The sequence below is a fragment of the Primulina tabacum genome, chromosome 15 (assembly GCF_025594145.1).
Source record: "Primulina tabacum isolate GXHZ01 chromosome 15, ASM2559414v2, whole genome shotgun sequence".
NCBI lineage: Eukaryota > Viridiplantae > Streptophyta > Magnoliopsida > Lamiales > Gesneriaceae > Primulina > Primulina tabacum.
Genome location: NC_134564.1, coordinates 30,579,073 through 30,591,295, shown reverse-complemented (window position 1 = coordinate 30,591,295; position 12,223 = coordinate 30,579,073). Strand labels below are relative to the sequence as shown.

The window sequence follows — 12,223 nt, the reverse complement described above, 5'->3', positions numbered from 1 at the left end:
ATTAGAATAATAAATTTATTTAATTTTTTATTTAGACTATTTATATTATGAAATGATATTTAGTGAAGAGTTGATTGATATTTACTAAATTCATTTAGACTCTCTATTAAGGTTTTATTAAATAAATTGCTAAAAAGATAATTTAAATATTTTAAAATATATTTTACTTACTAATTAAAATAATTGTATCAAATAGAAATAACGAAACTGTTTTGATAGAAAACCAAACAAAACTATTTGTATATCAATTTTATATTTTTAAAATCCAAAACCAAAATAAATGGCATATTGTACACCTTAGATGCATCGGCAATAAAAATTTATGGAATCTATAAATTAAAAAAAAAATGTATGGTGTAATTATGACCATATATTTTTTCCAGTAATTCCGCCATTTTAGCATTAAATTGATTCTGATTTCTAAGCATATTCCATATTTGAGTTTGGAAATTTGCAATTCTACTTTCCTAATTTGATATATTTTTTATTTTGATATTCATTGACTTAATTTTTTTGGGTTTTGATCATTTTTTACGCAAAATCAATAAATCTATCAAATATCGATCAATTGGTGCAAATACTTTCCTACGTGATTTATATAACAAGAATAAGGTAAAAACTTGTGTGAGACGGTCTCACGGATCGTATTACATGAGACGGATATCTTATTTGGGTCATCCATGAAAAAGTATTACTTTTTATGCTAAGAGTATTGTTTTTTATCGTGAATATCGGTAGGATTGACTCGTCTCACAGATAAAGATTCGTGAGATCGTCTCACAAGAGACCTACTCCAAGAATAAAACATATATTATACACATTAAAATCTATCTAAACCAAAATAAATAAAAAAACAAGTTTTTTTTCTCTCATTTGAGACACTGGATGCAGTTTTGCTTTATTTTTCTCATTTGTGTTTCTTCATATTTATTTTAATATTTTTAATATGAGTTTTTTTCGTCATACTAGTTATGAAGAAAAAAATCATTTTCAGATAAATAATATTCGAAAATTTTAGCAGTTTCTAACAAAAAATTAACCAAAACAAAAAAAATTCAAATCAGTAAATAAAATCTAAAATATATTAAATTATAAGATTAAAATCTAAAATATACCACACTACATTACTAAAATCGCAATTTTTAAGTTTATTCATGGCTGAAAACCGTACATACCACAATATTTTTTAACCTGACAAAAATTATTTATATGTATATAATTATTAAATAAATGCATCATGATGCTTATAAAAAAAATTTAGTTACTCATTTTTTAACAACACAATTGGTCACCGTTCGATCATATCGGTGTCATGATCAAACGATCCAGATTTCTTGCAGCTTTTCATCCTTAGCAAACCGTACAACTTCCTAAACTCTTTAGGCACGGTTTCCTTCCAGTGGGCGGTGCCACTGCCTTCTTCCGACGCGTAAGTTAGCTCAGCCGGTGATGACGCCGATTTCAAGGCTGTGATAACCGACTTCAACGCGCGGCTCGGGGAGTTCCGGTTCGCCAGCATCAACTCGCCGATCTCCGCGGGGCTCATGGTGGCGCCGCTCTGAAAAATCTCCTCCAGTTGTGGAAACAATTTGTGTTCTTTGACTCCTAAGTAGTTACACGCTAAATCTCTGAAAGAATTGAAATCGCACATGGGGAAATGGATACAGACATCGATTCTTCCAGGCCTCAACAAGTTCGAGTCAATCCCCTCTTTGCTATTCATGGTGAAAATCATGATCCTTTCATCTTGGAAATTCAATATTCCATCCATAAAATTCAGGAAACCGGACGACGAAACCTTCGAATTCGCCGACTTCTCCAAAATGTAACGATCCAAATGTTCGATCACGATCAGAGATTTACACGTAGTCTGCAACAGAAGCATATTCAGATCAGCATCATCCCGCACCTGTGACAAATTGACGTTAAACACGTCGTAACACAGCAAATTCGCCACTGCGGCTATGAAACTGGATTTCCCGGTGCCGGAAGAGCCGTAAAAAAGGTAGCTGCGCCTCCAAACACGGCCTATCTTATGGTAATACTGCTTGGACTTGAGAAACGTTTCCAAATCATACCGTATCTTGCTTTTCAAATCCGAATCCATAACCATCGAATCAAAACTAGCGGGATGATTGAACGGAACAGATTTCCACCTACCTCCACAGTTATTATGGATATTCAGCTCCTTCCTCCGCTGCTCGATATCATCAGAAACCGCATGAATCTGTTGCAGATAAGGTTTCAGAACTCTACGCTTATCCTTTCTCCTGATTTTCAGCACAAAACTCTTTGTAACCAGCTGGTTGGCAGAATCCCTCTGGACTCTGTTGAGCCAAGAAAGTCTGGCTCCGAGAAAAACGTCGTGGATCACCTGATCATCGTCGAGCGACAAAACGATTTCGTTGGCCTTCTTCCCGGAGAAGAGATTGGTGAAATCGGAATCCTCCAAAGAAACCAAAGAATTGACGTAGAGCGAAACCCGGCGGTAAAATTGGTTCTCCTGGTGCATGGAATCGTTGAACTCGGGAACTTTCAAGTGCTGATGGACATGGAATCGATCGTCGAACCAGTCCGCAAATTTTCTGACCACATATATCAGACCACTCCGATGTAGGAACAATCGAAGAAGAAAGATGGAGCATAGAATCGAGAAAAATATGAACAACAATTTTAGTGGAAACATGAATGAATTATCGATGATAATCACGTATGCTAATGAATAAAGGATTCTCTCTACTCTTTTAAAGAAGAAAAGAAACAAGTGCCTTTATTATTGTTCAAAATGTTAATTATATCTAATGTCGATTGGGGTTGATGATACATAAGGAAGAGTATGTATATCGTGACGGACATATTTATTTTCGTCGGATATATCAATATATTCATAATTTAAAAAAATCGCTCGAAATCAGAGGGTAGAGATTTGAGAGATGAGGTTTGTTTGGGTTCTTTTGGAAATCATTTAAAAGACATAAATAAATAACCCCTTGGTGGAGTTTTGTGACCAATCACCTGTCCTATGTTTGCCTGGTCCCCGGCACTCTTTCCAGCCATTAAATTTAACAAATCATCCTCACGTCGCATTCGTAAAGAATCCAATTTCATTTGGCAATTCCCTACAACAGCAAAATATATTACTTGCTTGATAAAAGTACTGAATAAAAATTGGTTTTTTTTTTCCCAAAAAGAAAAAAAGAAAAAGAATGCAACCTGTTTATGTATAGAAATAAAAATAGTAAATCTATCTTGCATTAATTATAGATCGATATCATGATAATAAAAAAATATATAGTTTCGATATCGATTTTTCTTAAATGGTTAATCACATTCACGTCCATTTATTAACTTTTTTGTTAAAGGATATTGCTTTTGTAAGATAGCCAGAGTCTCCACCTAAAGCGTCGAGTTAGAAGATATGATGTTGTGTTGCTGGTGATTTTCGGTCGAGTTCAACCTACATTTATGTTATTGTTCTGAGTGTTTGATCCTACGATCTATGTTTTTTTTGTTTTTTACATGTAGAGTTCGTTATTTTTTTATGTAAACATCATGTATAAGAATCTAGGTGATTGGTGTATCCAATGGACGAGTGACACCTCATCGATACTCACAAAGGTGTGCATGGTAGGTATGTAGGATATCAAAACTGTATATATATATATATATATATAATATTTTATTTCTAATAGATTTGTTCCTCTATGTATACCGGCCTAGCAAAACCTTCCCCTCAAATTGAAAAACTCACCTCTATTAAAAAAATAAATAAAACACAAAATGAAAAATAATAACATAATATTATTAAAAAATAAACACGAAAAAAACTGTAATAAAATAGAAGCCTCATCATACTTCAAAAATAAAATAAATAAAATATTGATATAAATAAAAATATTATTTAGATATATATTTACTTTACATGAATATTATTTGTACACAAAAATAGGCAAAAACTTACGTGAGACGATCTCATGAGTCGTATTTTGTGAGACATATCTCTTATTTGGATCATTCATGAAAAAATATTATTTTTTATGCAAATAGTATTACTTTTTATTGTAAATATCGATAGGATTAACCTGTCTCACAAATAAAGATTCGTGAGACCGTCTCACAAAAGACATACTCAAAAAAAATATTGTAATTGCATGAACACAAATATACTTACTACTTTTACTATTATAAAATATTAGAGCAATTCATAATAATCATGTTGATATATCAATGTGATATTTGAGCATTTCATATTAATCCAAATACTATTTATGCTATAAAAGATTTAGATTTGGAATTTTCAAAATGTTTATAATACTAATAATGATATAATAAAAAATAAATAATATATATACTTAAAAAAATTTATATAATTGATTTGGTTTGCATTCTTTAATCTGAAAATTGAAATAAACTAATTTTTTCAATTTGATTATTTTTAAAACCAATCCAAAATAATGATTTGATCTTGGTTTGATTTGGTTTACACCAAATATTTTAAAAGCTAATTTTGTGTAAATCCAAGGAGTAGCCGAGAAAATAACACGATCCCCAGCAATCTACGACAGGCAAACTTGTCCTCATCTTCCTTATCCTTGTCTACCCATTCCACCACTGCATCTGGCACACACACGACTCACTCTCACTGTGTGTAATCATCAGCAACGAACAATGGCGGCAGCTACCCTCAGCCTTCCAAAACTAATCCCCAGTCACCGGATAACAAGAAGGCTACCACAAATCCATCCGAAGTTACTTTCATCTCTACCCCTCGACACCAATCTTGAAGCACAAAACAAACCTCAGCCTAAAGATCCGTCATTATTATTCCAACTCAAAGCAGCTTCTCTCCCCATCACAGCACTCGCATTGCCTTTCCTTTTAGAACCCCAGGCACGTCATATTCTTTTGTGTAAATTTATATTTTCTTTTCTTTGTAATTAACGCATATAATGTACATATACATTGCAACAAATAAATAGGATGCGGCTGCTGTTGGAGGGGAGTTTGGAATTCTTGAAGGGAGATCGTTTGCTCTTATTCATCCGATTGTGATGGGTGGGCTGTTTCTCTACACACTATATGCTGGATATCTTGGATGGCAATGGAGGAGGGTGCGGACCATTCAAGATGAGATTAATGAGCTCAAGAAGCAAGTCAAACCTGCTGATGGAGACCAGCCACGTGAGCCATCGCCTCTTGAGTCCAAGATCCAGCAACTCACCGAGGTAAATCGATCGATCACCAATTCCTTTTTGTATTCTAGCTGTAGGGAAACTTGGGCTAGTCGTTGATCAAAATGTTGTCATGAATCTGAAAGTGAAATCAGAACTAGTTGTATACCAATAATCCAGGAAAGGAAGGAGCTGATTAAAGGGTCATACAGAGATAAACACTTCAATGCTGGTTCCATATTGCTGGGATTCGGAGTGTTTGAATCAATCTATGGAGGGGTCAACACCTGGTTCAGGACTGGAAAGCTATTCCCCGGACCTCATTTATTCGCTGGCGCAGGTGCATTATTTGTTTGAACAAATATAGTATGATACAAAAGAATTGGGTTCATTCATTTCCTTGTTTATGAATATCAGCAATAACTGTTCTATGGGCGGCGGCGGCTTCGTTGGTTGCTCCGATGCAGAAAGGGAATGAAACAGCCAGAAGTCTTCACATTGCTTTGAATTCTTTGAATGTGCTCCTCTTCGTCTCGCAGATTCCCACAGGAATTGACATCGTCTTCAAAGTTTTAGAATTCACCACCTGGCCATGAATATTTGTTGCTTGTTCAATATTCAATAACGGATATTAGCGACACACATCACTTCACTTGAAGGTCAAATATATAATAAGTGTGACATAATCGAAATTTATTTTTTATTTGTGGAATGAAACTTAGAGCAAAATTGGGTGACAATATATAATAAGAAACGTGAAATCATGCGAAAATGAGATGTGATCGATGACAAAAATTTGTGTGAGACGGTCTCACGGGTCTTATTTTATGAGACGGATTTCTTATTGGGTCACCCATTAAAAAGTCTTACTTTTTATGCTAAGAATATTACTTTTTATTATGAATATCGGTAGAGTTGATCCCGTCTCACAAATAAAAATTCGTAAAATCATCTCACAAATCTACTTGCAATACGGCAGATGCGACTCATGGCGAAAAGATCGTAATATTTTTTTCATTTAAAAGATATTTTTAAATATACTGAATTAAAAATATATATTAATATATTCAGTAGATATCTATTTATTTGATTTAGCTTTCAGAACTTGTTGCGAAGAGTATATACTACTCATGGCATCTACACCGATGAATGATGCGGACGCCGGCGGCGACGTCGCCGCCGTTAACTCATTGTCAGTACAATTCGGCACGGAGGAAGCCCTTGAACACGTGCGGAAACTGACGGACGTGGGAGCCATGACGCGTCTCCTTCACCAATGCATTGCCTATCAGCGAGCCCTAGATCTGGAACTTGAATCTCTACTGTCTCAGCGCTCCGATTTAGATCTCCAGCTCTCCAATCTCCACAAATCGACCGACGTTTTGGAGATAGTGAAGGCTGACTCTGAGTACATGCTTTCCAACGTCTCCTTCACCTCCGCGCTCGCCGATCAGGTATCCGCCAAAGTCCGCCAACTAGACCTCGCTCAATCGCGAGTTCAAGACACGCTTTTCAGAATCGATGCCATCGTCGACCGATCCAACTGCCTGGACGGCGTTCACAAATCTCTTCTCGCCGAGGATTTCGAGTCCGCAGCATCATTCATCCAGACATTCCTCCAAATTGATGCCAAATTCAAAGACTCCTCAACAGCGGATCAGCGCGAGCAGCTACTTTCCTATAAGAAGCAATTGGAAGGAATCGCCAAGAAGAAGCTTTCCTATGCAGTAGATCAACGGGATCATCCCACTATTCTCCGCTTCATCAAGCTCTACAGGCCTCTCGGTCTCGAAGAGGAAGGGTTACAGATTTATGTTCAATACTTAAAAAAGGTCATTTCCGTCAGATCAAGAATGGAATTTGAGCAATTGCTGGAACTTATGGAGCAATCTAATAATAATAGTAACGTGAATTTCGTTGCGTGTTTGACTAATTTTTTTAAAGACATTGTCTTGGCTATTGAGGAAAATAATGCAATTTTGAGTGATTTGTGTGGTGAGGATGGTATTGTCTATGCCATTTGCGAGCTCCAGGAGGAATGCGATTCTCGAGGTTCTATCATTCTGAAGAAGTATATGGAGTATAGGAAATTGGCGAAATTGACATCAGAGATTAATTCATATAAGAACAATTTGCTCTCTGTTGGGGTGGAAGGGCCGGAACCTAGAGAGGTTGAGCTGTACCTGGAAGAGATACTGACATTGACCCAATTGGGTGAAGATTATACGGATTACATGGTTTCAAAAATAAGGAGCTTGAGCTCTGTGGATCCAGAGTTAGGACCGCGAGCTACGAAAGCTTTTAGGAGTGGGAATTTCAGTAAAGTTACCCAGGACTTAACTGGTTATTATGTGATCCTGGAAGGGTTCTTTATGGTGGAGAATGTGAGGAAAGCAATTCAAATCAATGAGCACGTGCTCGATGGTCTTACCACATCTATGGTCGATGATGTGTTTTACGTGCTCCAGAGTTGCTGCCGGAGGGCTATTTCTACCTCCAATATTAACTCAGTGATTGCCATGCTGAGCAGTGCTGTGAGTTTACTAGGGGGGGAATATTGTGAGGCGCTGCAACAAAAGATGAAGGAGCCTAATCTTGGAGCAAAGCTTTTTTTGGGTGGTGTTGGAGTGCAGAAGACTGGAACAGAGATTGCCACTGCCTTGAACAACATGGATATCAGTAGTGAGTATGCCTCGAAACTTCGCCATGAGATTGAAGAGCAATGCGCAGAGGTACATGTAGACTTTGTTTCCCTTGGTGCTAATGTTTTTTTATATCTTAATGCGCTTCTGGAGTTATCAAGAAGTTTGGATTTGATATGCCATATGTTCCGTGTTTCTCTAAGTTCTTTGGGAGAATATTACAGTAAACTAGAGTCATTGATTAATGTTGATTGGTATACTCGGTTTGACTGTAGATACCATCACTTGCATTTGGCCTACGTATTTCTACTCCTAACAAAATCTTCCAATACATAGTTTGCAGTAGCGAACTTGATGGCCCTAGCAAGAGCTGCACTGTATATGAGTTCTTCAATTTTGTTTGTGGATCTTTGTCTGTAATGCTGCTCTATAGCCGATGCAGTTGTATTTCAATTAAAGGAATTAACTGTGTTTTTTAAATAATTTGTTTTGAATCCATGCTTTTGGACATGGAGAAAGTGGTTCAAACGTAGAGATGAGGAATAGTTTGTGAGAAAGAGACTTCATAGTAATCTTCATACTATGTCGTTTTTTTAGGTTGTATTCAAATTCAAATGCATGATCAAGATTTTTACCCCAGACTCCGCAGGAATTTCTCATGTAGTGATTTGTGGCAGGGTAGCATCAGTATGGCCATATCCACTTATTTTGAGTGTCTATATTCATGATTTTTGTTGTAGATGAGTTAATTTTTGTTATTTATGCTTAATGTATGCTTGTGAACTCTGGTTAACTGTTCAATTATACCTTCCTAATCTTAAATGATTAACATCTTCTAATCGAGCATGCGTGAATGCTCTTTTAGCCAAATGTATGCCTTAAGAATCTTAGGATTCTTGATCTATGACTCCTTTATTCTTAGAAATATGTCAAAAGGGGACTAACTTCAGTTCCCTTGCATCAGGCATTCTCTGCACCTGCAGATAGAGAGAGAGTTAAATCTTGCTTATCTGAATTAAATGAAATGAGCAACAATTTCAAGCAGACGCTTACGGTTGGAATGGAGCAACTTGTGTCATCAGTGACACCCCGAATCAGGCCAGTATTAGATAATGTAGCAACTATTAGCTATGAGCTTTCCGAAGCAGAATATGCTGACAACGAGGTGAATGATCCCTGGGTGCAAAGGCTTCTACATGCTGTTGAAACCAATGTGACATGGCTTCAGCAATTGATGACTACCAACAATTATGACTCGTTTGTACATCTTGTCATCGACTTCATTGTGAAAAGGCTTGAAGTCATCATGATGCAAAAACGATTCAGTCAATTAGGTGGCCTTCAGCTTGACAGAGATACTCGGACCCTGGTTAGTCATTTCTCGAGTATGACCCAGAGGACTGTTCGAGACAAATTTTCTCGTCTCACCCAGATGGCTACTATCCTAAACTTGGAAAAGGTCTCTGAGATTCTGGATTTCTGGGGAGAGAACTCAGGTCCCATGACTTGGAGACTAACTCCTGCTGAGGTTAGACGAGTAATGAGTCTAAGAGTGGATTTCAAACCTGAAGCCATTGCAGCTCTCAAATTGTAGCCCAGCTCATGGTTTTCTTGCATGTTTTTTTACCTTGTCAAGTTAAAGTTTTAAATTTTTACAAGTGTAGCGATTAAGTTTTCGATCAATGTATTAGTCATGAGCTTGTTTAATTTAATTTTATTTTTTGGATATATATAAAGGAATACATCACGTGATACAGGTTATCGAATTTGAATGAAGGAGTAGGTTCTCAACTGAAGGCCTTATTTTGCAAATTGCGTCTGCAATGTGTTTTTATTTATGTATTTTTTCCATGTCGTGATAGCACCTCCCGTGGCATTGTGGCAAAAATTACACGATCTAATATTCTATATAAAAGCATGATTAAAAATATGAATTGTGTTTTTAGTTTCTATATTGTCGTTGATGTTGGTATTTCTCTCTTTGGTATACCCATGTGCATTTATTATAGATATTATCAACGATGATTGGTATTCTGCCCTTTGGTGTCTGTTTTATGTTATAAATATATTGAGTACGTACACAATTGTCATCTTCATTGCGCATTGCTCCCTGTGGTTGTTAATGTCTATGTGTCTCCTACTCCATTGGTAACTAGTTTTTCTTCTCCGTATGAGTCCAATCAAGTAGAAGATTCTTTTTTTTCTTTTGTTTTTTTGCATGGTGTATTGTATACTAATGCTATGGGCAATACAGAACTGAAAAAATTCAGCTTTTTTCAATAAAACAACTATTCTTAGGGAAAATATATATTAGTTAAATCATGAGAAAAATGGTTTCTAGAGTGTGTGATTTTGATCTTCCAATGACCATCAGGGTAACTTCCATTCCTAGCCATTTCTCTGTGCACTCTCACATTGGCATCCATTTGGGGACTCGACTCACAATGACTCCTAAATTCAGCTGGCACCTCTAAATTCGTCACCAGAACGTTGATTGTCAAGTACTTTGTAGCACATCCATGGATTCAATCCGAAGTAAAGCAAAGCATAAACATAGGCTGGGATGTCTCGGTTCCCGTCTAAAATCGCGATAAAATGTTCCTTGAGAAAATTCAGCTTAGTTGGCAATATATGCCACCACATGAACATTTCATTAAGAAATTCTTGATCCCCTCCTTTGTAAGATACTACTCTATATGTTTGCTTCGTCCACGTCTCAAACATGCAAGTGGATGGCTCGATCAACATGAATCAGGAGTTGAAAACATGCATGCCTACTGTTCCCAGAAGCAGATAGTCGAGGACACGCGAAAAATTCGTCGGTCTTGCGTAGGATGGTGAGGTCAGAATCAATGAAGATTAGCTTGTTATATTCCACAAGTTGCCATATTCTGAGTTTGCTGTAGGTTCCGTTCATTATATGTTCCTTTCTGTGCATGAGGGCTGTGTATTCTTCGAATGTGCTTGATTTTCCATCCTGCTGATTTCAGGTCTTTTAAAGATTTCTTGGAAATGAAATCATCGACCAGGAGGATTAGGTCTTTTTGTTGTTTTGTATTTGATAATATTTTGGGCAAGATTTATTGCACCGCAAACATAATCTTCCGATGGACGAATCACACTGACATATGCTTCTCTGTCGAGACATCTGGAACATCGTACGAGATTATCAGTGGCCAAAAGATAAATCAATATCCACAATAAGATTTGAGAGCTTGTATTTATTAAAAGCTTTCTAAATCACTTTATTCCCATTTTTCTTCCTCACACTTCTAACCAACAAGCTAGCCACAACTATATTCACTTGCAACCTGAAAACATCCTTGAAATTTCTGCTTTGTTTTCCTCCTCCACAAAAAACATTAGCCACAACCAAATCCAAGTCCTTGTATTCTTCAAATTTCGGCATCGGAATATTCAGGCAATCTAGTGAATCCCATGGCAAACTTTCATCAATCCATTGAGGAAATAAGTCGCTCCATTTCACATTCTCTGAAATTTTTTCGAAATGCACATTGACCATGTTCGCTTCTTGATCTCCATATATCGTTCTTTCACCGAATGATTTACTTGTAGCATGAACTAACCCGATTTTCATTCTTTTGTTATCCATTTTTCTTGACACGATCTTGTACCATCTTGGTTTTCTATTACTGGTAGGAAAGGTCAAATTTAGGGATTCATTTGTTGGTTGGTCTAAACAATTTTGGTGAATTCTTTCATGGTATAGAATGAACAGAAAGAGGAGGGATTGAGACAAGAAAAATTAATAACTTTACTCGTGTCATTTGTTCATGTATATGGTTTAATCTTGTCTGAGAAGGTTTGAAGTATATATTTATGCATGGGATTAATTTGTTCGTGTGCGCTATGTTTGTTTGCAAGCCATGTGAAGTGTGTGCCAAATATTTGATTCAATTACTAATTTTTTTTGTGGTTTTAATTACTTGGTGATGCAAATGGAAATCATGATTGTCTTCGAATGTCAACAAATATTCACAATTAATTAGGTATACAAATAAATTAATATGGGGGATTTTTAACTAACACAATTTGTCACGTTTTTGAGATATGAGCTTCTCAAATATAAGTTATTAGGTTGGATTCTGATAAAATTGTATTATGATTCATTTTAAAGGGAAAGTGGGAGATAAGTTGAATGAAAACAACTGTTCTTTCGACTTGTTTTCCCCCTTTTTGCAAGCAAGCGCACGACCAGTGTTATGGTAACAGTTATTTTTCTTGCAATATAACAGCTCATTTATGCACTACATAATTAAAAAAAAAAATCCTACAGGACATAGCTCCACTTGTATAACATTATTTGATTAGATTTTTTCACCTTTTTTGGCTATCCGATTCAATGGGAAAACCTTGGCCAGTGGATAGAAATAGAAAGTTACATATTTT

At 36.3% G+C, this 12,223-nt stretch overlaps 3 protein-coding genes and 1 pseudogene across 3 annotated transcripts; 2 read left to right on the top strand and 2 right to left on the bottom strand.

Moving 5' to 3' along the window:
- Positions 1-1,128: 1,128 nt before the first annotated feature.
- LOC142527357 (AAA-ATPase At2g46620-like) lies at positions 1,129-2,869 on the bottom strand. Its single transcript, XM_075632135.1, has one exon. It carries the CDS (start codon positions 2,684-2,686, stop codon positions 1,289-1,291), a length of 1,398 nt encoding a protein of 465 aa, XP_075488250.1. The 5' UTR covers positions 2,687-2,869; the 3' UTR covers positions 1,129-1,288.
- Positions 2,870-4,538: 1,669 nt separating this feature from the next.
- On the top strand, positions 4,539-5,888 carry LOC142526675 (uncharacterized). The gene is made up of 4 exons (XM_075631218.1): positions 4,539-4,890; positions 4,980-5,225; positions 5,352-5,511; positions 5,589-5,888. Exons 1-4 carry the CDS (start codon positions 4,669-4,671, stop codon positions 5,765-5,767), a joined length of 807 nt encoding a protein of 268 aa, XP_075487333.1. The 5' UTR covers positions 4,539-4,668; the 3' UTR covers positions 5,768-5,888.
- A 302-nt stretch (positions 5,889-6,190) lies between these two features.
- Positions 6,191-9,625, top strand: LOC142526648 (conserved oligomeric Golgi complex subunit 4-like). The gene is made up of 2 exons (XM_075631170.1): positions 6,191-7,903; positions 8,778-9,625. The coding sequence occupies exons 1-2, from the start codon at positions 6,302-6,304 to the stop codon at positions 9,405-9,407; spliced, it is 2,232 nt and encodes a 743-aa protein (XP_075487285.1). The 5' UTR covers positions 6,191-6,301; the 3' UTR covers positions 9,408-9,625.
- Positions 9,626-10,270: 645 nt separating this feature from the next.
- On the bottom strand, positions 10,271-11,426 carry LOC142526072 (UDP-glucuronate:xylan alpha-glucuronosyltransferase 2-like; annotated as a pseudogene).
- Between the last annotated feature and the right edge of the window lie 797 nt (positions 11,427-12,223).

Bases quoted from the DNA above. Each gene is read 5' to 3' on its own strand.
- LOC142527357 (XM_075632135.1), bottom strand. From the start codon at position 2,686: ATGTTTCCACTAAAATTGTTGTTCATATTTTTCTCGATTCTATGCTCC.
- LOC142526675 (XM_075631218.1), top strand. From the start codon at position 4,669: ATGGCGGCAGCTACCCTCAGCCTTCCAAAACTAATCCCCAGTCACCGG. The intron at 4,891-4,979 runs GCACGTCATATT...ACAAATAAATAG, and splicing joins CTTTCCTTTTAGAACCCCAG to GATGCGGCTGCTGTTGGAGG. The intron at 5,512-5,588 runs GTGCATTATTTG...TATGAATATCAG, and splicing joins TCATTTATTCGCTGGCGCAG to CAATAACTGTTCTATGGGCG.
- LOC142526648 (XM_075631170.1), top strand. From the start codon at position 6,302: ATGGCATCTACACCGATGAATGATGCGGACGCCGGCGGCGACGTCGCC. The intron at 7,904-8,777 runs GTACATGTAGAC...CCCTTGCATCAG, and splicing joins TTGAAGAGCAATGCGCAGAG to GCATTCTCTGCACCTGCAGA.